Below are 27,497 nucleotides of genomic sequence, written 5' to 3'. Positions count from 1 at the left end.
GTAATATCTTTATCTACTCCAGACCACAGTACACAGTTTCCAGTCTGGGTCTGTCTCTGTTACCTTCATCTCAGACCAAGGCCAGTTTATATTACTAGAACTGCTTACTATAAACGTGGCAATTTTCTGGTGAATTGTGCTTTTACCCTTTACCTGATATTTGTGTCCAATTTGTATTTCACTATTAAGTCATGTTAATGGGATTTCATGATAACGGGTGTTTTCAGCTTTATCAGAAAAAAATGCTGTTTGTATTAACTCTGTCACTTTTGAATTTCAACCTGTTTTCTGCAACAACATAACAAGTAAAATATAACTTCTTCATACTGTATACATGTTTGAATACGTTGTCAAAGAAATGCATCACGCTGATAACTAGTAAAGCTCTGACAACTAATATTAAAGAATCAAATTAAGGGTCCTGAGAAGTGCACTTTTTTCCCTACACAGTGGCAGATATATTTTAGAATTCAAATGTTCAGGTTTGGCTGGTAAATCCCACTTACAAATATAAAGAGCTCAATACGAAAAGTAATTTTCATGGATATTAACTTATTGTTATGAGCCTATTTTAAACGCATGCTTCAGTTACTTTAGAGTAAATCAGCATAATGTAAAAGCAGTTTTCAGTGTTTGTATCTGTGGCGTTTGTGGGTGGGTAAGAGAAAGAGACAGAGGTGGCATAATTGAAGATATTTTAGCACACTTGCTCTGCCTTAAACAAAAACAAAATAAACCCTGAATCCTTCCAAATTTTACAGTGCAACAAAACAGTGTCAAAATGGTTTCATAAGTATCATATTGGCCTTTGTTTAGAGGAAGTATTTCTTGAATATTCTAATACATTGGTTGGTTTAGTTAGTTAGTTAGTTAGTATCTCTTCCCAGATAAATGAAAGAACATATTGTGTTTTTTTTATATGTTCATAGCTGCGAAACCATGCTTTCTTTCTTTTATTTAGATAAGTGGCAGTGTTCGTTATGCTGTTAGGAATTATTAAATGGCAGATCATCAATATCATTTTGTAAACATTAAGGTGGCAAGAGCTTACAGTATAGCAGACAATCCACCACAATAACCGGATGGTAGACTATATCAGAACATAATTTACTGTAAAGATGACTTAATATGAGATACAATTTTGGGATGGCACTTATGTCTCTTTCCTTTGATGCTTTCACTCTTTTACCACAGGAGGGAGCTGCAGTAAAAGAAAGATGATCTGCCGCAACGAGGTGCAGCACTAAGTGACATCATACAACATTGGAAAAAGAAAATAAATCATAAAGATGGCAGTGATGGAAAATATGATTGGAGGATTCTTACTGTACAGGTGGGTAAAAATGATCCTGTAGACATGATAACGGATTTAATATTCTCCACTTTGTTCATAACAATGACTGCCACTTCTGATGATGCTGCACTTGTACACTGCTTCTAGTAGTTCTGCTTCTGTTTTAAAAGTGTGACTATCCTCTTTTTTTACAATTGTACTGCTACATATGCCACCACCGTATTTACAACAGTATTCCACTACTGCGACTACTTAAACTAGACTTCAACCACATGTTGAAAATATTATATGTGTGGTATCTGAATTCTACTATTTATATATCTTCTATTTATAATATATTTTATTATTTTATGATGAATGTGACCTTTTTCGCTGAAAAGAGGAAGCGCTCTAGGAGGCTTAATGTAGACTGAATCATAGATGCACGCAATCTTTATTGTTAAAGGACAATCTGGATGCATGCATCTCAGCTAGTATTTAAACGCACATTGAAGTGTGATGTCACAAGAAATAAATTAATCAAACTTAATTAATTTTTTGAATGTTTGTAACTTTTTTTATTATTATACATATATTATTATATCATATTATTATATTATTTTTATTTTTTATTTAAACTGTAACCATATTTAAATAGAACCAGATTAAAAGGGAATATCTGTACAGACACCTGAAACACGACAAAGGGGCCCACATTTACTTGCTGCTTTTTGTAAAGTATCTCAAGCCAAAAAGGTTGAATAAGCAAATTATTGTCTTATTATAAAAGTACTCATTTAAAAAAGACTAAAGGTGCAACAAAAAAAGAATGCCAATCTGGTGAGCAGAACTTTATTTTATATTAATCATTTCACAACCGCTCAGATTGTTGACCCTTTTGAAAGGCTGTCCCTATAGTACCGCTTGAATAAAGTAATCAAAAGTATAAAAAATAGGTTAATCTAGCTCCTTTACATATATTTTCTAACATGTAATTGATTTGTGTGCATTCAACCTCTTGTACTGTACAATATTTCCATAGGACTAGGCTACTCTAGGACTATTTAAGTATTACTCTACACATTAAATTGCATTTTAAGCTTCAAAAACTCTCATTATATACAAGCATTTTGGAGGAATAAAATACATAAAACATTTTAATCATGTTTAGTGCTGATGATTGCATTTGGCTACTGCTAATGTTACTGTTAAGTGTTTATATATGTATGCACCCAAACTCAAACTGACCCTATATCAAGGACAGGATTTGCCTCTGATTTCCTTGGAATGAAAGGGAGTATGATACATTTGCTTACTCTTCAAAATAAACAGTTTTAAGAATTCAATTCAGCTGAACTTCTCGGTCAAGGTTTCTCTCTGCCCTGGCATAACTGGTCGAAGGAACTTGCAACTTATTACAGTTATTTAACTGGGAGTACTGATGTGTTTGTGTCACCTGCATTGTCGTTAAGGTGTTTGAGGTTTGAAACTCCAGGCACATCAGACTAGTATTATCTCTATCGGCTGGGATGAAACTCTCTCCTTTGCTTACACTACATTATTCACACACATCCATATTTAAAATGCAGATGTCACTGGCCAGAAATAACAACTTAATGTAATTATTAGATTATAAATGAGTTTAGTAAGTAATTCATATTTCCTGAATTTGGCTGTTGGGCCCGGTTTTGACAATATTATGTGTTGTGCCTTTTTTTCCTTAGCATCGGTGCACATATACAGTGCCGAAATGATGCAAACAAATTATGGATTATATAAAGAAGCCAGCATGACTACCCTGTGGTCAAAACACATACAGACTTAATCCATTAAAGTAATACACCATTAAAAACTTGTTTCCTTTATGGTTGTGAGTCGTGACAGATCTTGTCAAATCGAATCATGATTTGTAATGTCAGTCTTGACCCAGAAATCAGGTGCTTAGAGTGGCTACTATCCTCTAAGGCTTTTTAACTTTCTTTAATAACGACAGTGGCATTGTTATCATCATCCAACAGTTACAGTCTCAGGAGGGCCAACATGCTCTGCCATGTTTAGCTTTTGCAGCAATTACATGGATTGTCCACCAGAAGACTCTTACCTTAATTCAACATTATAAATAATAAACAAGTGTTAGCATCCCTCTAAAAAATAGTGTTGTGCATTCATGTTTAAAAGCAAATATCGACAGATAATCCTGAACAATTTTTTATGATAATTGTTTTTTTTAAAGTTTAATTTTTTTTTTTTTATATAGCCTACTGATATTGGTATTTTCCTCATAACAGCTGGATATATTTAGAACTGATTATGATCTTTGCACCTGATCAATACAAATATGTTAGAAGTTAGCATGGGAAATAAAAAACATTTTAATAATTGTTCAAAAATAAGCACTTTCTCTCAAATGTGCCAAATTACTGCAATATAACTCTAGTAATCAAACGTATAAATTGGTGGCAGAATACAAAATAAATAAAATATATGGTCACTGTTAAAGTCATTATGTCATTGAGTATCCATACACTGTAATCGCTATGGAAAGACTTGAGGAGTATGGCAGTTACTGTATGGCAGCTTCCGTCGCCTCGGGGATATAACCTGGCTGCAGCCTCCGAAATAAGAGGCCCCTTGTAACCTTATCGATCACCGAGCAGAGAGGCAGTCTGGGTCCACACACTCTGATCGGTTTCAGTGTGTCAGACGAACTTCCCAGAATAGCAACTCGGGGTTGTCTGGCGCTCTGCTCTGCTGTGGAGGAGATGGGGGAGGAAGTCAGTGGTGGATTAACAACTGTTGCTTTTGTTGCTGCCGCTGCGGAACCAAACTACCTTTCAGTCCGCGCTGCATGGCGCATGTCGGGCTAGAATGAAGTCTAATCCAAACCGTGACATTCATTCGGGATCAATGTTCAAATTAATGGGATTATATAAACTCCTACGTGTTTAAGGTAATTCAAGAAGACAGTGAGAGACACATAAGCGCATTACTCGCTATCATGTATTAGCCTAACTAACATGGTGTTGCTGCTTTAATGTGGCCATTCAATATATTTCGACTATCAGTGGGCGACAGACGCTTCAGAGCTGCTGGAGGCGCATGTCTGCGGCAAAGGCAGACAAGGAGCGTCTGTCTGATGAATGGAAAGCCAGACGGGCTCTGCTGTAGACTGCGGTGATCGGATAACCTGTTGAATTGCAGCTGCCAGTCAGCATTCACATTCCGGCGACACAGCCAGCGAAAATCACTTAACGCGAGAAACACCACGCGTTGCCACAATAACAACAGAACTGGCTTCACGGTTTTAGTGATGGCTATTTCCAGTCAGAGATCATGCACTGTTTTCCTGCCAGGAAAATGCACGCTCTCCTAACCTGTCTGATCATCTTCCAAATACAGTTCTCCCAGCCTTTTGTGTTGCTGAAGTGCATTCATTCTGCTTTAACGTGAAGGCAAGACATACTAGGAAGTACTGTCAGATATTAATGAAGAATGGGTTAATTTGTTTAATATTCTGAAATGTCTGTCATATGGTTGGTTGTAACTTGGTCTCTTGATGGCTTTTATGGGCATGCAGCAGCTTATTTGCCACTACATCTCATTATTCTCGCTCCCCGCAGCTGCAGTAAAAACGCATGCCGGTCCGACCTTGAGTCACTTATTCAGAGTAGCTTTTCAACAATGCCACTGATTTCCAGTCTCTTCGTTGTTGAAAATAGCATGGCTGCTCCCTGCCACTATGGCTAATTCCTTAGGAACCGGTGGATCCGGTTTGATCCATCCCTCTCTTTCTTTCCATTCAACTTGTTGAGTCTTCCCCCCCTCGGTCTTCCTACTATAAAAGAAAGTAAGCTGTGTCGCCACCAGTTCAGCTCGTAGTTGTGCGACTTCTGAAGAAATGTCGCTTGTAGTTTGAATCGAGTGAGTGTAGAGATCGATGTGATCGTGTCGCTTTTCAGTGGAATACTCGACGGGACGAGCGCAGGAGAAGCGTTGACGCACCTGTAGGACACTGTTGATGCGCTCCTCCTAAACTTTTCTCGGCTTTTCTGAACCTGCTCAGAGTAACTATCAAATGTTCTTCTCATTTGGACTGTTGGTGAAAGCTGTCCTAAAAAATTGGGGCTTCTTTCATATATTGTGATCACTTGAGGTAATTTTGACTATTTTGTTTTATTAAAGGGAGGTGGAGGCAACGCACCACCCCCTGCCTCTGTCTTTGACTGAAGTTACCACCTCACTTTGCACAGGAGATACGATTGAAGGTACATTTGTGAATCCATCTTTTTCTTTTTATTATAAATATTACAACATTTTACTTTCTTGTTTTAATTGAAGCTTGTCATCTAGAAATAACCACAACCTGAAACACATTACTTTATGTGACTCTAAAGTGTCACATTTTCGTCCATGGAGCTACAGAGGAAAGCTAAATCAAGAGCTCAGACCCTTAAGGAAAGTGTAGCTGAGTCATATTACCATGGTCTGTGTTGTACAGTTAACTGCTAATCAAGGTTAAATTCCGAATAATCTGCCTGTGGGACCTTCTGCATAGACCAAAATAAAAAAGTTTCTGCAATGCCATCTTTGATTAGTTATATAATATGAAAAGGTTAAGCTGCCTGTTTGCCAAGGAAGCCAGAATTCCTGCTGCGGCATAATATAATATGAATGTTTTTAGATATCTGAATTTATATATAAATGGATATGGTAAACTCTTTTATATATATATCTTGGATGGAATGTCATTTCAATGTATACAAGTCATAAAACACTAACTTAATAAGAGTTGACTTGACAAATGGGTCAATTGATAATGATGGAGCCAAACATGCAAATTTACAATTCCTAAACAATGTAATCAACTAATAATAACAACAACCTTATAACTCTTTGAAAACGTTCACAGTATACATGTTTAGATATCATGTATTGGGCATGCCTGTAAATGTTTTGGAAACATGAGGTTTAAGAAGGTTGCGTGTGTCTACAGTAAGTGTAGAACGTCCTGTGTTTCATTTAAGTTATTGCTATTTATTTAATAAATTGCTTCTTCAATCTAGAACGAGTTTCATAAAAAAAAGTTCAAATGTACCAAGCATTTAGTATTTAAATATCCTCCCTTTTTAATTTAGAAGAGATGGAGCTACTACATGTATTTATTTAATGTTGCCTGTTTTTTAGATAGATAGATATATAGATACTTTATTGATCCCAATTTGGGAAATCATTTTAATAAGAGACTATAGTGATATAATATTATTCATAATTTCTGACTCAATAATATGTGTCTCTCACACATGATAAAGACATTTTAACTGTAAAATGCAAATATGGAGATACACATTTTAAATAGTTCATTGGGTAGCTTCATAAAAGTACTTTTCAAGTTAGCATACTGCATAAATACATCTGAAGCTCTGAAATATGATTATAATCTAATAAATAGTCTATAGGTTTGTGGTACTTGATCAAGCCTAACTCTGAAGCCCACTATGAAACAGAGTTCAGGCTGTACATCTTTAGAGATATGTCAATATTTGGTTTAATAAATAATAATTAGGAAAAATGACAAGAACGACATGCAATACGCAAAAAAGTGTTACAACAATGTTAAAGTTGCCTTTAATATTTATTTCTATTTACAGCAGGACTCCCAAAGCTACTTGAAATGGAGGCTCCGGGTGGCTACTGTGAAAGTAAGTTATCATATCGCTTACGCACTACATCAACTGTGCACTGACTTCTGTACATCATGGTTAGAGTTCATGCAGTTTATCAGATTCTCTATGAGATTTTATTTGTAGCGATTATTGTAATATTGATGCACTTGCGTCCGTGTGTTATTATGTTTTTGTGATTATGACTTTATTACCTTATTTTGACTTATTCACGTACAATGCTGATACAAACAAAAATAATTTTGCAATCACAACACCATGAACCTTTCAAGGGATTTTCCCCGACTGCAGCCCTTTTCCTGTTCACCCTTTAAAGCTATAGAAAAATATGTATTACCAACATCCTGTTGAATGTAGCAGATACTGGATGCGCACTTTGCGGTGCTCCATTGCCCTTTGCTGATTTCCTTTGAGCTGGTCTCTCGAATATATTGCTCCCTGCCCCCCTTGTATTTTGCTTTGGTGTGCAGGTAGACTGTTGTTTATGACATCAGCGGGGATTTTAGGTCTCCATTTGGGCTTTGTGCTTATAGGAACACTTGGCAGGCGTGGTTGGGGTGGTGGCGGAATAAAAAATGGAGGCTCTTTCTCTCCATGTCCGTCCGTGGGTCGCTTCTGAAATGATAGTTGTTGAACAAAAATGTGTTCCGTTAGCATGAAACTGCGGAAACACACATATTTTTGGAATTCCACGGTTTGTATCCTTAATACCCCCATGTAGCTGGTTTAACACTCTACTTATCAATATCAAGGCACTGCTGACTTCAAGAGAACGTTTTTAGCCTAACATGCCTGTTGGGACACACATCGTCATAATCTTACACCATACTCTCCTACAAACACTAATATACACTGCTACGCTCAACTATACCATACTATTAGTGTTTATCAAAAATAACATTAATAATACAAAAAAAAGTATGTGACAGAGAGAATGTATAACTTCAAACTGAAAACTAATGACCGATGTAATTTTACCTCACTACAGCAAATGTGAAACTTATTTTCCTTTTAATATTGTGATTCAGTTAGTCCTCGCTCTGTGAATAAAGACTTGTCAAAGCTTACAGATGTAAGCTTCATTAAGTTGGTCAGAAACTTTTTTTCTGTATTGTAATATTATCCGAAAGTCTTAGTGGAGATTATCACTGTAACAGATGTTATGTTTTGCCTGATTATGCATTTACTTGAAAAATAGGAGACCAGTCGGCATCTTTGCAGAACACCTCCATTTTTTCTTTCACTTCAACCCCAAAACACCGGGGGATTCTCTGAGGGACTAATTGACTTCACTGCATCACAAATCAAACCCAATAATGTCACCAATGTATGTCACAGTGTTTACCAGGTAAAATATTGTAATAACATCTAGGTGCAGGTGCTTTACAGTTACGTACATTACATTATTGTCTATATGTACAAAGGATAACAGTATCTGTGACTCAGAATAGTAGTATGAGGCATACTGCCTTACACCGTGAATAATCATATCTGATTGACAATGTGTGGTTTTAATACCTCAAAGCTTAGCTTTGCACAGAACATACATTATAGAAAAGCAGGGAAGGTATAGGATTTCTGAAAGACCAGAGAAACCTTGCTATTGCATAAACAAAACATGGTGCCCTAACAGTGGCTGAAATCAAATGCTCTTTGCAGCACAAACATTCATAGCAGTACCTAAAACTTTGTAGAAAATAAAGCCATTCTATAATAGAGTCAACAATTTAAGCTGCTTTCCTGTTGAACTAACCAACCTTGCTTTTTATTTAACACTCTTCTCACGCTATTATTCGTAACAACATGCGCTATCATTGAAACTCTCATAGGTCATCATACTCACACACACCGTTCTGCCTTTTCAGACACAAAATACTACTTTTCTCAACCACAAACACTATCATAATTTATCACATATGCAATTATTTTCTCACATAAATCATCGGACTTTGACCCATGCCCTTTATTTACTTTGATGTCATTCTGTCTTACATGCTCCACTTCTCATGTCAGTCATTCATGTGCATTTTGGTCTTTTCAAATAGAGAGGAGACGCAGCCCACCCTTCTCTGGGTTATTGCCTTTGTTAAATGTCATTAAATATGGACCAATGCAACATTTCCTGTGTCATTAACAAAGCTAATTGTGAAACAAGATGTCCTTCGGCAAGACCTTTTGCCCATTTTATATAATGTTGTTCCAGTAGAATCATAGTAAATCAAACATGTTTACTTTAGTTCAGTTTAGTGTATTTATCCTAGGGGAAACATTGGGTCGAGTATCATCTCAAAAAACAAATGTAATGAAATGTCCATCAGCTAACTTGGGATTTAGCCTTCCAGGAGGGAGCGCACAAACATTTAATTGTATGGAGGTTTTTGGTGCAAATGAATTAAGAATGATTGTTTTACCTCCAACTTTGCTTTGCATGCATTGCATAATCAATCAACAACCATTCTGTCCTAGTCCAAATGATAGTTATCTGTAGATGAGTCAGTTATCCCTCCTTTGTAGGGAACCCTGACATACACAGATATACATCATAAATGGATAAAATGTGTGCTTTAGTTTGGCAAATATCAGCTGCTTCTGTAATACTTGGTGTATACATATAACTGTTTTTATTTTATCACCAATTAAATTCATCACGCCGTCCGATACAATATCTTAAAATGTTTAGAAGATGTGTTGAATGAATGCTCCTATTGTCTTTATATTTGTGTTTGCTGGGTCAGTAGTGTATACGTTTGTTTGTTTGTGTCACATACTGTTCCTGAACCTAAATTCTGTATTGTACGTATAAACGTGTGTGTTCTCCTTTGAGAAACGTCTGAGACAAGAAATGTCATTGACCCTTGTTAGATTTCTTAGCCAATGACTGTACTTCAGTATAACTACGCATTGATTCAGCGTCACTGATAAAGTCAGCAATTCAACGTCAAAGTCAACACCTACTAGTTTCACAATGTGTACACATTTGTTCCTTTCCATTTGCCACCATATTAAATCATCCCAATTTTGTATTGCTCAAAATACCTTTCCCCCAGCAAGTTTCGACTGTTTGATATCCTGATCTTACTGTTCATACAGGATTGACTCAGAAAATCTGTGGCGCCAACCCAAACTTTCAGTTTGTGCAGGCTTATGTGTGTGATTAAGAGCATTTATAACCCTGTACAAAATTAATCGTTTACAACCATTTTTCCGCAAAAGGGAAACATTGGGCAAAATGCATATAATGCATCTTCTTCACTAGCTGCACATTTGACCAGAAGCAAGCAACATATATGTACTTAATCAAAGTGTGACTTCTTCATTGTTTGCAAATGTTTGCCTTGAATTCACAAATATTGGCTTTTGACGATAACAAATCTTTACTTCACATTATAAATTGTTAATTCAAACAGACACACCACTGGCAGCAATACTCATAATTCACCATATATTTGGTAGATTTTGAATCAATAGCTATCAGAAAGCTATCAATAGCTAATGAAGGGCCACTCAAGAATGGTCCTTTTATTCTTTCTTAAAATACCCTTATTTTAGCATTTGAAGCCAGACCACCCTATATTAATAGTTTAGTCTTAAGACAATCCAGCACCAGTGCTGCTAGGCAGCTGTCAGCATCTTATGCAGTAATGGAAAATCCTTCATGACAAATCTGGGCCACTCCTGTCTCCAGGACAGCATTGCCAAGGGAGAGCCAGTGTTGGTCACCTGAGATTTCCTCCAACCCCAACCTGTGCAACATGAGCCCAGGCCCAGGGATTGTGTCAGGGACAACGTCTCCCAGTATGCCCCACTCAGTGGGGCCTCCACTACAATTGAACAATGCCATAGAGGAGGTTGTCAATCTAAGAGGAGCTGTCACAACAATTGGAGATCTGACACAGATTTATTTTTCATGTATGAGGGATCATTGCAGACATGTTCTGCATCGACCGATTGTAACACAGCCTTTGTGGTTCCATTGGAAGCACTTTCCTTTGCTTTTTAGCTGAAATTTCCCTCGGTTACGGCTATATCAATTTTAAAAGCACAAGGCAATTATGTCATTATAATCTCCAGTTTTTCATAACTGTGAGTACTTCAGGAAAAGCCTTTATTGTACTGTTGGTGAAAGATGGCTCACTTTGGTTCCTAAGGGATCTGACACCTGGGTCAGCAGGGGTGTTTGCCTGTTGCCACTGTATTGTTATAGTGACCCTGAAGGGGCCAGGGTGTAAGGGGATAAGGGATTGGTTTGCTCTCCCTCAAACCACACAGGACACAGGACACAGGGCTATCCATAGCCTGGGTTCTGTACAGACTGCTGAGAGGATGCAATCTGATCCACATTTGCTGGACATTAGGATACCATAGGTGCATAAAGACATTTAGGTTATCTCCCTTGTACATTCTGTATGACGCTATTGTGACCATTCAGGTTAGGCTTTGAAAGATTTTAACTTTTTCCATTACTCATTGCTTAGCAGACTTATTTCTGTATTTCATACAAACTATTGGTAATGAAATACACAATTCACTTTTTAATTTAATTTAATTAAATAGACTGCATATGTCTACCCAGGTTAGATGTAGAGTTTATCATCACAATCTGTAAGAATGCTATACCAACATTCTTTCTCTTTGTTGATGCTAATTCATTTTTCTTTTCATCTTTCATCTTCATCCTTTTGAAAGCGCAATAGATACATATTTGCATAAACTGTACACCATCAAATACCTTAGAGCTGTCACATAACCGTATTGTATTTGTTGAACATCTCCAGTATTGTACAGCATAATGTAGACTGCTGTGTTTCTGCTTGTCTCCCAGGTAACGGCCAATGCTCTCCTGGTAGAGAGAACTCGAGAATGTCGGCGGATACGTCAACACCTAATGGACAGACAGTTCCTCAGGGTCCTAATTCTCCCAGTGGTGAGTGTTCAATCAATAGATCCTCATTTCTGCAGTCTGCCAAGAACAACCACAGCATACAACAACACTTTCTCCTTTAAACATATATGTATAATTTATATGCTCTAGTTTCTTCACAAGATCATACAGTCTGATCATTGTATTTTGCTTTGTCTTAATGAGGAGAAAACTATAGGTTACTTACGTAACCCCAGTGCTCAGAGTAACATGAAGTGAGATGTCTCACCAGACGGCCCTCCTTGCGATGGTGAAGCGAGAAGAGGTGCTTATTTTGAATGACGCATGCGTCGTGGCGCAGGCTACTTATAGGGGGTGATTTCCCCTGACGCTGACGTCAAGATCACCAGCCAATCAGGATTGGCGTAATGAGATTGATGCTTCTGTTTGCTCCGCGATGAGGCGCATCATCCCATAGTGAGACATCGGACGGAGTGTTATGAATGAGAACTACAAAGCATGACATTACAAAACAATGCATTCAAAATATCTTACTCAAAAACACAAAGAGAAACTACAAATACAGTCGGGTCCCAAACAATATTTGGAAAAAAAGGATTAGGATGATCACTTAGAGTGGATAGCAACAGTATCCACAGTAAGAGTTTTGTATAATAATGCCTTATTGCAGCGTGTTGTACCATATCACACTTGTTGAGATATATTGCACTTCTCCAGAAGTGTTGCTTGTTCCTTTTAGTCTATTGACCCGAGGCCTCAGATTAGCTCTAGTAATGTCACTGTGAAGCCGCAAAGTAAGAAAAGGGGAAACTAAGCAAGACAAGGCAGCTAAGGAGAAAAAGGGAAGCTGGTTTCCTACAGGTAATGAGATACAAGGAGGCGAGCTGGGCCATGTTTTTCACAGGGAGATACTCTTCACCGATAAGAGCTGTTGTCATTCTGCAAGTTGCCTAACATCATTTTCTATTGAGGCTCTGTTACAAAAGAAGGACTGCATCATATCATCTGTTGAAAATACGGTATGAAGTGCTGTGAAATGTCACTCCCTCTTTAAGTTGCAAGCCTAAACACATGTTGTTCAGCAATTGTCCTGGCATTGTGCACTGTCTGATGATAAAAGGTAGAAGAGTAGAATTACACCCTCAAGGCCAGGTGACAATTTGGGTGTTAAGAGTGACATAATGCCTTATTCATAATGATGTCTGCCATTAGGCAACCCCCTTAATTGATTGTGATATTACCGCTTGAGTTTGTGTGATTGTGGAAAACTCGGATAATTAGCAGACTCTACTGCACTGTATCTCAAAGAGGACTTTAATTGTGCCCAAACTGCTTTCGTATGATTTTTCATCACTGCTTTTGTCGTAGCAACGGTTTTGAGTGTATCCTCATCTGACCACTCTATGTATTCCACTCTGCCACCCTGGATAGACAGATGTAAAGATGCAAGGAGCTGAATAGCAAGGACGTTCAGGTCTGTTCCGTGTTGCCAGGATACAGCTGTCGAAGGCTCAATCGCAATGTGGGTATTGGGATAAGTGTTTCTTCTTTTCAACCTGTGGCATTGGAAACACACAGTATCTGTTGCTTTGTGAAGGTTTTACTCAGTAATCTACAAAAAATAAAATCTTACCAGATTATCTAAAAGTATTCTACTAGCTACAAGGAGTTAAGTGTCTGCTGTTCCAAAGCCTGTGGGGACAGTTGGTGGATGCAGTCAGATGAAAGGCTTTAGTGAAACAACCACATATGCTCACACAGTGATTATTGCACCAGTAAATCCCAGAACAGGATCATCAGGATCAGTAGGTTTTACTTGGAAGAAGTCCAAACGTTTCTTTTTCACACTTAGTCACTTTCACATCCATTCTAATGCATTAACAAGACCAAGAGTTGATTTTTGGCCTCGTGTGATTCTTTGAAATCTTTCGTTGGGAACAAGTCAAGTCAAGTTTACAAAAGGGGATACATTCATAACAAGTTTATCTTGGCTCATAGCCGCATGATAATCTGAGAAGACTTTATAAAAAGGCAAACTCAGAAAATCAGTTTGATGAATTTGTGGAGCTTGCAAATGGTTTTGATAGTCTTGCATTTGACGGATTGTCAAAGTTAAACTTAGCACAACAAACTGTTTGTATACCGTATTCTGCTTGATTACAGAATGCCTTTTTATTAAAAAGGAGAACTTGATTGTATAGCATTTAGTGTTTGAATGTCTGGACATTCTAAGAAAGAAGAACTGTTTTACCATCTTTTATCCTATGTTAGATAAGAGGTTCAAGTCCTGCCCATGAATTGTTTCATCTTATGGTTCGTACAGAATAAGAAAACTCAATTACCTAAAAAAGCAACGTTTTGCCTTTGTTTCCGGAACAAGGTTCTTGAAGTTGAGAATTTGGATTTTAGGTTGGCTGTATACAGTATAATCCAGCTGAGTGAGAATAATGTAGGTGAAGGAAACTATGTGTAACTGTGTTGTTTGCTGTATGCTGGATAGTTATAGTACGAGTATTAGTAATCATTGGTGACTGATAAGTATCGACTGCAGGTGGTGAATACTTTACCTCCACTGCCACCCAATGCGAACACACACAGACACACACACAGTTAAACAATCTGTTGCCCTTGTCATCCAGCCGGTCTCCCACTGATAGTCAGGTACAGCTACAGGGCCTCTGACACTCCCTTTTCTCCCCAGGGAGAAGCCTGGAACCAGACCAGCCTGTTTAGCTTTTTGTCTCTCTCTTTCTTGTCAATGTGTGACTCCATCCTAATGCTGCCTATACGTTAATGGATGGTTAAGGACGCCTCTTGCACATTCCTATTTAATAATATATATAGTTGAGTTTACACAGCCAACCCATAACACCTCCAGCCAATATGTCCATCCTGAGACCAGCACAGTTCATTTCAGGGGGCATTCACAGTTTAACTCATTTGTAAAAAGGCTAATCAACTTAACTTCTAATATAACAAAGAGCTACAATCTCGCGTTTGAAAAAAAAGAAAATGTTAGTGTACACTGTTTATTCTTGACCAATAAATCAGAACCAGGGCAAACATAGCTCACACATTTGTCATGTAAAGCATGGCTACTGTTGAGCATTTTTGTAGTACAAGTCATTTAATGGCACTCCCATGAATCCTGCAATATTTAAATTTAGCTTTGCAATGTCAGGACTGTCGTTGCTTTTGTTTTACAGAAGTAACAATTAAGCAAGAGAAAAAAACAGCGGAGGAGGCCGACAACAGAAGCCAAGCCCTTGATGAAATAAGCCAAACAGGGGAGGAAGGATCAGCCTTGGACGAATCCGTGACTGGCAGCCCAAGCAATGTACAAGATGGATCATCTGAGCCAGACCTGACGGGTGATGCCGGAAGCCGACAACCAAACGGTACTGATCACTATATGTCCAAATGCCATTGAAAGTGTGTCATTCTTTAAGGAGGTACATCTTCGGCCATCTATTGATCAGAATCTGGCTAATTTGTACGATTCCCTATCTTCAGAGTGAGTCAGAAATGTGTCATCCTAAATCATGGGTGTGGAGTGCTCTGTTTTTTTTTTTTAGAAGGACAATAGCCCTGACTTTGAATTATTATTGTGGAAAAATATCCTTGGAATCCCCCGCAACCTGTTCCAACTGACGCCATGACTGCTCTGGTTGTCACAGCATTGGGATCACATTTCCAACTGGCTGCAGATCAAAAGATTTTCCATTAGAACAGCAGACAGTAGTTGTGAGGCCTTTGGAAATCAGAAATGTGAACTCAACTGTATCGTTCCGATAGAGACACATGCAAACTATTCAATTTACATTCGCTTGAATTCTCCTGAATGTACCCAGGTAAAAACAGTACAGGCAACTTTTTTTCTCTGAGAATTATATACATGACTGCTCAGTATTTTCTACCCATGGTGAGATAAAGTAAACTGTCAGTTACTAAAACAGGACTAGGTTTCAGAGTTGTTGATACTTTTTTAAAAACATCTTCCACATTGTGGTATTGACTTCCTGTGCCTGCCTCTATTAGATGACAGGCCGTTCCATTGCAACCAGTGTGGCATCTCATTCACCCAGAAGGGAAACCTGCTGCGACACATCAAGCTGCACACAGGCGAAAAACCCTTCAAATGCCCCTTCTGCAGCTACGCCTGCCGACGGCGCGATGCTCTCAGCGGGCATTTGCGCACTCATGCTGGTAAGACTCCTCCTCACCTTCTTCTCTTCCCTTTCATACTTATCCACCCCTGTTACCTTGAACACTTACTTTCACAATTATTTTATATAAGACGTAAAATATTATCTTCCTGATTAATGTTTTGTGACCTAATGTGTTTATTGTAAGAATTAACATACTGTAGCATGCTGGTTGGTGACTCTCTGTCTCATGTTGTTGCTGGATAGACGCAAAGGTGTTTTTTTTGTATGTGCATGATTTGGAGAGCGCTGCGAGTGCTTTGTGGTTAGGTACCAAGGACATGCTGTTCCTTACTTGTTGAGAAACACATGGGGAGCGCTGGCTGTCTCGCTCAACTGTAACCCACTTTCCTATCAGGGAGGATATGCTCTCCCCTCTTTTGCACCTTTGAAATCGAGGTCAGACAATACCGTCATTTCTGCCAATGATGCCCCCACTCGGTTACTCATCCACAGTTCCCTTTTCAAATTGAGGTGAAGTGTGTTTTGGGTGTGCGTCCTAGAGTTTACACATATCTGTAAACTCTTTCCCAGCTGCTACTAAGATGCTTTTTCTTTAATGGCTTTCTAAATGTGTGTCATCCTACTGTACATCTGTTTTCCACCATCAACCATGACCATTTTACTACTTTCACTTCCTTTATTGTTAAGCTGAATTAGTTTGGAACATCCCCCGACCCCTTATTCCTGTAAAATCATGAGTGGCAGGCTACATGTGTGTTCCTCCAGTCATTCAGTAGGGATTGTGAGAAATGTGTTGTGGCCAAGTTGTACTGTCATGATGTTCTCTTAGGTATATGTACTCACCACCCTAGGTAGTACTTCTGCTGTATTTTGCCTGGTGCCCTGCCATGAAGAGCAGGTGTAGCCAAAAGAGGCAAATATAGCATTAAATGAGAGGCTGAGGAAAAAGGTTAGATAAGAGTGAGAAGAGAAAATGAGTGGTAAAACAAAAGTGTGTGCTGTCCCTGAGGCGAAATGAAATGTTGGAAAATGACATCATGGGTTGAGGCAAAGTATATTGTTGAAAGAATAATGCAAACCATTGAGTGGAAAAGGATTTCACATTTTGTCAGACAGATGATTTAAATTCTAGCAAGTTCCCGTTTATTAGCCAAATGCAGTCAGTCAAGTGAGTCTGAGTGCACAGTGTGTGCCATTGCATGAATAAGAATAGAGTCTGAAAGGTGGATCTTTATGTTCCTCCAACATCTGCGCAAGGTTGTGTGTGGGTGGTTGTATACATATGAAAAAAAAGAATGAAGTTTATGTTGTGTGTAGTCGATGTGAGCCACTGAGAACACTGGAGTTATCCCTGATTAAATACTGCCTATTCTACTGTTTCGGCTTCACGGCAGAAAAGCAGCATTGTTTTTTCCATGTTGATGTTCCGTGATGTAGTTACTCTTTCAATATGAATATTACTGCAATGACCTTGCAGGTACAGCGACCCACACTCTAGCAATATTGAAACCCTTTGTCATTAGCCACCATTTTTCTATCAGTTTATACTCTCCTAACCATGCTCCTAACCCATTTTTTTTCCAATCAACCCTAAATGTAGTTTCATGTTCTACAGATACAATGTCACACATAGACCACAAGAGTACAGATACAGCAGAAAACATGTCATCATTCCACATGATTCACTTAAAAGAAAAGTGCATGCTGATGCATGATTGGCCATGACTGGTCATGTCATTCTTGAACAAGTGGGTTTTATTTCCCTCATTCAAAGAATCAAGAAGTAGTTCAGGGGAAGAAATGTTAAATGTACAGCTAGTGGAATATTAATTTCTTCTTGTAGAACATATTTAATGCCAACAAAACCTCAGCATCATTTTCTGTGAGTACTTTTGTTCACGTGTGACCCATAACCTAATTGTATATGTGTGTGTGTTTGTGTTACTGCCTCCAGGCCTCAAACTGAAACATGTCTGTGTTCCCTGTTCTCACAGTGATAAGTGCTTTGAATCTTCTTCTAGTAATAGCTGTCACCATTATTATAGTGAATATATTGCTACATTGCATTGCTAACAACGTAGTCTGGGTCACATCGGTAAGCTTATGTGGCCTCCAGTTCACTCAGTCCCTTTATGAGTCATGATGCTAGTCTTGAGCATACTCTACCACAGGACACAGACCTCAACACACGTTTGTATTCACATAAGTGCAGAATCAAGGTTTTAAACACATGTAAATCTACTTTTTCCTCAGTATGGAAACAGTTCACTGGTGGTGGCACTGGTAACAACTGTTGTCTCATATTTAAGCTTTCCTGTCAACTCCTTACAACTGTATGTGCCTTTATTATCATTTATAAAATCATTTATAGTTGTACAGTACTTATCCGTTGATAGCAGTGATCCGTCCATTCATTCTGCAGGTCTCCCTTGAAAAAGAGATCATTGATCTCAATGGGATTTTACCTGGATAAATACAGGTTTTGATTCATTGATACAGCGAGAAAGATAGGAAATGTCTTCTACATCTTTCTGCCTGACGAGGAAGGAAATAATTGAATACATAGAAACGGCACAATGAATCACACCCCACCTCCTTAGCAGTTTACCATTGGAGTCAGTTTCCTACCACCACCATGGGATGCATGACAACTCCACCATTCACTCATCAGTCAGCAGTGGGAGTTAGCTATATGAGACCAAAGCATTTTCTTTCGCCCACAAGTTTTGGGTCCGTCTTACTGTCTGGCAACAGTTGTGTGGAATACTCAGACTAGTAGTGGAACATCCATGATCTCATTTGGTTAGTTTGTACTACTGACACAGTATTTACTACTACGCACCGCCTGAGCATTGCGGCATTCTGCTTTATCTCATTGGACGCTACCCACTCTCACTGTCTGTGACAGTGAATTAAATGAATATGCTCTCCCTTTATGTCATTTTTAGTTGGCAAACCACACAAATGTAACTTCTGTGGGCGGAGCTATAAACAGCGCACATCTTTGGAGGAACATAAAGAACGCTGCCACAACTACCTGCAGGGCATTCACTTGGATCCGAATGCCAACTCTTGCCCTTACCCAGGTAAATCATTTTTTTTCAAAAATAAAGGAGGCCTAATTTTGTAATGGAAACGGTAATACAGTCAATTGTGAAAGCGCTTAAATTAACTAATGTATTATATATTTGTTGTTTTTAATGCAATTGGTCAAGTATGGAGATAATCTCTTAATGAGAGCAGTAAAAAAAACACTTCAATGTTACTTTCATGTGTGTAGGAGTCTGTCTAGTTAAAAAACTAAATATATATATTATTTCCAACTCCCTTCCCTTCACACTTTCAAGGTGAGGTCCCTAAAGAGCAGAGGCCCATGGCAGAGCCCAACACTATGGCTACCTTTGATCGGCCGCCCGTTATTGAAAGGCTGCACAGCAACGTGGGCAAGAGGAAGAGCACCACGCCGCAGAAATTTGTGGGTGGGTATTTTAAACATAGCCAAGCAGTCAATGGCTCTCTCATTTTTTTATAAATGTGAAAAGTCAGTGAGGACCAGCTGGCCTGTAGTGGTTAAAAAATGTGTTGTTGTATTGTGTTCCTAATTTATGAACTACAATACAAATCACTTGAAGCATAATAATAATAACATACTCAATAATTGCTTCGCACAAGTGTTGCCTCTTATTTCTATGTTATATGAATATGTTATACCTAATACTTCTAATACTTCTAATACTTCTTTTACACATTTAGTTTAAGTAACTCTTTCCCTTCCTTTTTATTTTTGCTTGATAAAGTATTATATATCTACGCCATACCCTGCCCTAATTATGAAGACAGATTTTTTTTGTCTGAATCTGACTTTATTTTCCGCACTATTAGAAAAAAAAAGATTGAGCAAGCTTGAGCAAGCAGTTAACTGAGAGGCGAGGAAATGTTTTTCACTCTGTGGTTAGGTACACCTGTAACTTTGCCATAGCTCTTATCGAGAGAAAACAGCTTACCGCATCCCTGTTCTGCAGGGGTTAAACAGTGCAGAAGTAGATGGATGGGGATTTCCACCTTATTAGACTCGCATACAATATACATATGAAGTATAAAATATGAAAAACATGCCCCGAAATAAGTTTCACTGATAAGAAAGGACATTTTGTGATGTCAAGCCCTGCTGATATTTATTAACATATTTATTGTCTCCTGTTTTTGCGATTAAAGTAAAGGTTACCCTCCTCTTACATTATTTCATTGATATTTGTTATGATGGGTGTTTTACATTTGGAAACTGGTATAGTCTTCAGTTCCACACAGTCATAGTGCCACTGTCTTTCATGCAGGTGAAAAGATGGTGCACTACGGCTACCCTGAGCTAGGCTATGAGAGGGGCCTTAAGTATGACAAGCAGGCTGAACTGATGTCGGCCCACATGATGGACCAGGCCATCAGCAATGCCATCACGTACCTGGGATCGGACAACCTCCGACCCATGTTCCACCATCCAGGTCCCCCTCTCTCTATGGCTGAAGTCGTTCCCATGGTCAACCCCCTCTTCCACCAAGTCCTGCCAATGGGCCAAAGCGCAGATCGGCCAGGAAACGGTGACACGCTGCCACTACATCCACCTCGGCCCCATGACTTCCTCAATCCTCCCACCATAAATGGTCCCACCACTTTAAACAGGCAGGCCAAGCTACGCCATCCAAGGCAAGAAGAATCTCCCAACAACAGTGGGGGTGACTCTGCTGACTCAGCTCGAAGCAGCCCTCATGAGAGGCCGGGTTACCACGGGAGCAACCAGGCCCCTGGCCCTCGGTCTCGAGCCAGTCCAGCGATACGTTATTCTGGTGAGCGAGCCACAGAAACATCGCCTAGAAGCAGGGCAGGAGTGGGGACTGGGATCATACGAGTGGCCACAGATAGACCGCCCGCAAACCGGGAAGGGGTGCGGGTGTTCGGACGAGAAGGCCAGGAGTTGCGTGCCTTCCAGTGTGAGCACTGCCGGGTGCTTTTCCTGGACCATGTCATGTACACCATCCACATGGGTTGCCACGGATACAGAGATCCGTTGGAGTGCAACATCTGTGGTCACCGCAGCAAAGACCGCTACGAGTTCTCCTCTCACATAGTCCGTGGTGAACACACCTTCCAGTAAGACGGTGGGTAGGACTTAGGGGAAAGACAAAGAAGGGAAAGGAGCAATAGCCTGATAGCCGTCCTTACCCCCAGGACTCCGAGATGGCTGTAGACAAGTGTAGCACAATCATAGCATAGTTTTTTTTAAGCTACTTATTGTGAAAATGAACAGTTGAACAATCACATGAAGGTATGGGCCAAAGACATTTTCTACATATCTAATTAAGATTATTATTGTAGAAGGAAGTTTATCTCTCAAAATGTTGATTAATTGTATAACGGAGCAGCTGTCAGAGGACTTTGACTAGTTAATTGTAGTCTTATTTGGAAATGTCTCCTGTTGAGCTGTTTCTGTCATCAGGCTTTATGCAAGTAATGAATGCATACAACTACAATTTAACTATATAGAATATTATAACTAACAAGAAACAACAAAGGTAAGGAATTCCTTACCTTTGTATTAAATAATAATAATAATAATAATAATATAATAATAATAATAATACCACTGGGGATTTCTTCATAGACATAATAGCAGTATGTTAATGAGCTGGCCCACTTACTGTAGAATATCTCACAGGATCTGTGCAGTTTTCTTTTTCATTCTTTTTCATGATATTGCCATGGACAGTTATGCTTCTTTTTCCTATGAATAATGGTGGAACACAGATAATGTTGATGTCTACCTTTGCTGTGTGTTTTAGCTGCAAGCAACCTGCCGTCCATTTGGAATTATTTGCAATATGTTTAATTGTCTCTGATATATCTGCAGCTGTGGAAATATGACCAGTCGTTCCAGCAGTCTTCAGTCATCAGTCCTTAGTTTTAATTTAGTGTTTTTGTGTATTACTGCACAATTACAATTATTTAGGATATATAGATTACTAGCCTACCAGGTTTAAAAAATTCAAAACAAACTTTCAAAATGTACTTATTTATGATATTCTTCCAATAGTGAATACATTGTGAATTATTTGTTAGAGACTCAGTCCTGTAGTCCTGTAGATATAAATATAGATGCAGTATATAAAGGTTAAACACCTTGAGAATAACAAATTCATTTTAATTGAGGTCCAAATACTTATACAAGTGGCCAATGAGCATGTCACTAAACACAAATAAACTTAATTTAAAGATGTAAATTACGGGTTTGGAAACAAAGTGTGGCAGGTCTTATCATAAATGAATGTTTTAATTCACAAACAAATACAAGCAAATGCAAATAAATGTTGAACACTGTAAAAAGGCTAAATAGCTATCTGATAACAGAGAACTACCTCCAAACAACCACTTTTTAAGATTAAGCTTATGTGATATTCTTCTTTAATATACTTTGAAGGATAATATATGACATACAAAAATGTGTTGTTGGTATTGCCTTTGCTACACTTGAGTAAAGGCAAGCTACGATAGCAGCCATGCTAGCGGTGTAAGCTAGCTAACTTATGTTAAAGGTATCTATTCCAAAGCATGCATTCTTTAGACAATACAATTGTTTAGTGTTTACAGTATTTACACCTCCCAAGTTTTTCTTCAATTGTCAGTGGTTGGTAAAGCACTTGAATACTACTAGTAGTAGCACCTAGAAGAAGATCACCAATTTTGGAATTGTAAAACAAGTCAGAAATTAGTTCATCATATTTGTAAAAAAATAATGTGTTCTATAAAATATAATATTAAGAAAAAAGGCTTTCCCCAGAGACATTTTGGAACATTCTGGCCATTAACTCGTTAGAATAATGTTAGATCCTGGTGATGCGTGGCTTGTGTAGCTTGCAGTTTGAGAACACATTAGGATTCCTAAACTAGTATCATATTTTGTTTGAAAGTGGCTTGACACCGTGAAATAGCAAGAGGTAACTTTTAATGACTTAAACGTATGCTTTATGGCAATAGATACCAAAGGGATAGAGGAGGTTAAAGACACTGCATGGGTTGCTTCTCTCTGATGTACCTCACTTCATGCTTTAGGATCATCTTTTTGATCCAATCCAATGTGTGCTTGCTTGGCTGGATGGCTGTGTATATATACAGTATATAGTAGTTTAATTGTTGTTCTTTTTTCTTCATTCCTTTGATATATGGGTTGGGTTGTCTTTATGAATGGTGCTGTTATCCATAAGGTTAAAAATCATCTTATCATCCTTTTTGTTTCTCTTTGAAATTACAGGGAAACATCAACAACTATCTTTTGGGGGTGCTCTGTCCTTGGCACCTTTAAATGTTGCTTAATGCAGCTTTATTTGCAGCTACATGCATTAAAAGGACAAAATCATGGAAATCAAGGAGATTTGTTGATGCTATTTGGCATGGGTTCAGGTCAATTTCTTGCCATAATGGCACTATATTCATGTATGACTTATACATACTGAATACAGAACGAGACAGCAAGAGTAAACATAAATGTAGTCATAGTTCATAGTCATGAAGGCACTTCTTAAAACTGTAGCATTGCTCTGACATTAAAATGCTCATGTATGCAAAATGTAAATAGCGAGTTTGAGAATTAGCCACTCGCCACCTCCAAATCTATTGTTCATCATTACAATGTGTTGAGGGTTGATTTTGGTGAGTAAGGCTGCACTTTCAAACTGCACTTTATGTCCATGCCCTGACTCTAGACAGAATTGGATTCCTTTAAATAAAGTGTAGAGAGAATGTGAAACAATAATTGACAGAACACGGGTTATCTTGAAGAATCCACATAACATAAAACATTTGATTTACAATACTATTTTTTGTCAGCATTACTAGTTTTAAACTTGTTAGCATCATACGTTTATGATCTGTTTACAGATCATCTTCTAAGGTTTAACTCAGTGATTTACTCTTCTAAAGTATGTTCAATGTCTACCTGTGATCAAAAGGCAGCTTTTTCTATGTTTACATGTGGCTTCTCATATGCTTTACTGGTGCCCAGCTAGCAAAAAAAACCTACTGTCTGTAACGTATTGATACTGGAAATTGTTTACATCACGCAGTTGTGATATTGACTCTATACATTCCTCTATGAAATAATTCCTGTATATATTTATTCCTCAAAACCTTGAATGTTAAGACAAACGCTCTCATTGAACAATATATCCTTTACATAGTACATGAAGGAGGAACATAAATAAACATACCGGTACTCAATTCACTTGAAATAGGCATTATAAAAGACAGGGTGTTCAAAGAGATGTAATAGGACAGCCTTACACAGTCTTTAAGTGAAGCAGCCATATGAACAAAAAAGAAAAAAGTCAGCCCTTATTGTGTGAGAGGTTTACTTGAAAAATCTAAATCATTGCTATTGTTTCCGACTGCGGGGATGTTTTTGTAAATTTTGTAAATGTACGTAATGAATGTCTATTTTTCTGCTGAAATGTTAATGAAAATAGTTTTGTGAAATTGTTTTTTTTAAGTTTAAAAAAATGTTTACAATAATCTAAGAGGCAGGGTTCAGGTGAATTGTATTTTATAAGAAATAATTTATGAAAAGTGTGTATTTTGGCACTGAATATTGAAATTATCCAGAAATGTGTGCCGATCTCTGATATTGATATCAACTTTCTGAATCGAGGGCTCTCAGGTATTTGAATAGGTTGTATATTTTTATGTCCTATAATATGTGATGTATTTATCAAAAAGAAGCTAGTCATTTTTCATGACTTGAATTAGTCCAACAGAGTGTGGTGAAGGAAGTTAGATAATTGATCAGTCCTGTTTTCAACATCAATGACATAACATGAAGACACACTCCAATGAAGAACACACTGTATATTTTTAAGGCATGGGTTTCTCTCTATTAAAGATATGATTTGACTGCCTTGCCTGTTTTGTGAATTTTGAAGAGAAGGAAGACAAACATATTGTTATATAGTTTAATGCAACATGCAAACTGTATACTTACATACAATTAAAGATTTTATTGTGAGAAAAAATACATTGGTTGAATCTTGTGATGTGCAAGGGCCAGAAACGGAAAAAGGTTTAAATGTCTGGAGGAATGACTTTCTTTCTCTGCTACGGTTTAATCTACATGTTTTCTTGTTGTAACAGTAACCTTGACGCTAATCACCAAAGGAGAAAATCAGCCCTAGTAAAATGTAAACAATGTGGTTTTGTGCTGTTATGTCAAAATGGAAATAGCCAATGAGAGAAAGACAACATCATCAGGTGACATAATGGATTAGTAACTGTCTATTCACAGGATATTCAGACTTTTCGTCCTACTGTGTTCTATTTCAATGAAATACTTTTATCAGAAAAGCCAGGTCATAGTGTTTTGGATAATTTACCGCCCATGGAGCAAGTTATTTCTCACCACAGTTTATCTCTCTGCTTTTCAGCTGAATGATAACAACTGCTCTGTTCAATGTCATATGAATAACATGCTCTATGTGGAATTATATTCTGGGACAAATGTCCCGCTAAACTTTAATCGGTCAATTTCCTGGTCATTAATCATGAATAGGAAAAATGAAGCCCTGATTGGGTTCAAGCACTGAGGGGTTTAGCCAGTTGGTAATTGTTGTATTTAAGGTCAGATAAATATATGTGATATGTTTTAATTGTGAAATGAAGGATATTCTATCAAAGGCAAAGTCATATAAATCAGTCTAAAACCAAAAATAGGCCTACAATTGTCCTTGGACACATTTATGTGTAATTAATCCAAAAAAAAAAAAGTCTGGCCCAGTCTGTAATAGAGATAAATTCATGAAACATTTAAAAATGAATTACTTTCAGCTTCAATTGTTTACTTGACACTTCAGAAATTGGCAGCTTCAGGTCCAGTAAAGTGAAAAGCTCATCTAAGAAAGCTGGTGGCTAAACGCAATGTCTTATACAGTCTTACGTCTTCTATCTCTATGTAAAGAATAATTTATGACTCCATACTGTAAAGCATGAACGCCTTGTTTGTATTGCAAAGACTTCAGTGTTTGTTCCTCTGCAGCCTTTGTTTATGAGCAGGTGGGCGCAAGAGTCTGTTGAAGCCTCTAAATGTCAGAGCAGTCTTCCTCAACCCCTTACTTCTTTAATCTGTGTATTGCACGCACATTCAAACAGCAAACACTCACAAAATCAAAGCTGCCTGAAGGCAGTAGCAAAACTGAGAGGTGTATACCCTGAATAGACCCCAAACTGTATCTTTTCATCTTCAGATTCCTCTTATTTACCTGCCTGCGTTTGTTCCCATCTAGATCATATCTCTGTTTGTACTTTTAATTCAGGGGTGACACACATCCCCTTAGTTTGTGATGCTCTTCGTACAGAAAGCGTTTTTCTCAGACTTTGCGAACATGAAGGAAACTATTTATCAAGTCAAATTGAAGCTTTTATTTCAGAGGAATGCACTTCAAAACCAATCTGTAGCTAATTGTGAGCTGTGAGCCATATTCATCATCACTGAGGAGAAATAATAATCAATATTTCCTTGGTTTTGAGATCTGATTTATGGGGACAGTCAACCATTAGAATAATGCATGCTCTTCCTCCCACTGAGGGCTAAATCACCTCTTCATTATACATCCCTAATGACAACTACAGCTTGTTCATCAGTTGACGATTGGATGTCCAGTACTGTAATTAAATAGCTACAGTGGTAAAGAATGGCAGAGGACAGTCTATGCCAGAGCCATATAATAGAAGAGTTACGACAACGGAAGTCCAAAAACGGTAATCGTCACGTGGTTCATGTAGACGAGGATCGTTCCCCGGAAGTTCATGGCGGGCAATGTGAATGCAATGATAACAGGAGATAGAACTACGATTTTTGGTAATTATTAGTGAATAAAGGTTTTGATTTGCAATATTTATACAACAAATCGATATGTGTATATATTTACATCAATATGTTTTAAAAAATCAAATAGAATTTGCTAATATTAAGTGATAATATTAGGATTAGTGTGAACAACTAGTTTACATGTTAGGCTAACAGCCTGTTGCTGTTTATTTATAGCTTTGAATTCTTTAAAAACCAATAGTATCTTCTTAAACTTGTATGGTAGTCAGGAGCATCACTTTCTAATGTTTATTGATACATTTAGAGGGAGGGGATCTAAAGTAATGCTTTAAAATTCAGATTAGATTAATTTCTACCATTTTCTTAAATTCATGGTAGTTTCAGTAATCCCCTGGTAATTGAGGACACAAGTTATCTAAATGACTAATGTCATCTTTCTGGCTTTCAGAAAGGACAGGAGACCGACAGGTGACTATTAAAGGACTAGCAGCAGCAGCAGCAGCAGCATGATGATGATGTTAAATGTGTTGTTTTAGGAACATCCATTGCAAATACATGGAATTCAATAAACATTGAATAGCATATCATGCAGTTTGTCTGTGCCTTTTCCGTTGTCCTGGTTTGCTGTGCT

At 38.0% G+C, this 27,497-nt stretch overlaps 1 protein-coding gene across 2 annotated transcripts; it reads left to right on the top strand.

Moving 5' to 3' along the window:
* Nucleotides 1-3,893: 3,893 nt before the first annotated feature.
* ikzf2 (IKAROS family zinc finger 2) lies at nt 3,894-24,942 on the top strand. 2 transcript variants are annotated; one of them, XM_034110411.1, is made up of 9 exons: nt 3,894-4,223; nt 5,456-5,538; nt 6,922-6,972; nt 11,777-11,878; nt 15,043-15,234; nt 15,875-16,042; nt 18,954-19,091; nt 19,353-19,484; nt 20,340-24,942. In XM_034110411.1, exons 3-9 carry the CDS (start codon nt 6,945-6,947, stop codon nt 21,152-21,154), a joined length of 1,575 nt encoding a protein of 524 aa, XP_033966302.1. In that variant the 5' UTR covers nt 3,894-4,223; nt 5,456-5,538; nt 6,922-6,944; the 3' UTR covers nt 21,155-24,942. The 2 variants fall into 2 exon arrangements, with proteins under 2 accessions (XP_033966302.1, XP_033966301.1); XM_034110410.1 differs by lacking the exon at nt 3,894-4,223 and adding an exon at nt 5,179-5,337.
* Nucleotides 24,943-27,497: the final 2,555 nt, after the last annotated feature.

This window comes from Pseudochaenichthys georgianus, chromosome 21, assembly GCF_902827115.2.
Source record: "Pseudochaenichthys georgianus chromosome 21, fPseGeo1.2, whole genome shotgun sequence".
Taxonomy (NCBI): Eukaryota; Metazoa; Chordata; class Actinopteri; order Perciformes; family Channichthyidae; genus Pseudochaenichthys; species Pseudochaenichthys georgianus.
The sequence above is the reverse complement of the archived record's forward strand: the minus strand, read 5'-3'. Positions and strand labels throughout refer to the sequence as shown.

Excerpts from the sequence above, each read along its gene's own strand:
- ikzf2 (XM_034110411.1), top strand. The coding sequence starts at position 6,945 with ATGGAGGCTCCGGGTGGCTACTGTGAAA. Across the intron at positions 6,973-11,776 it reads TCCGGGTGGCTACTGTGAAA|GTAACGGCCAATGCTCTCCT; the intron begins GTAAGTTATCAT and ends CTTGTCTCCCAG. Across the intron at positions 16,043-18,953 it reads GCATTTGCGCACTCATGCTG|TTGGCAAACCACACAAATGT; the intron begins GTAAGACTCCTC and ends TGTCATTTTTAG.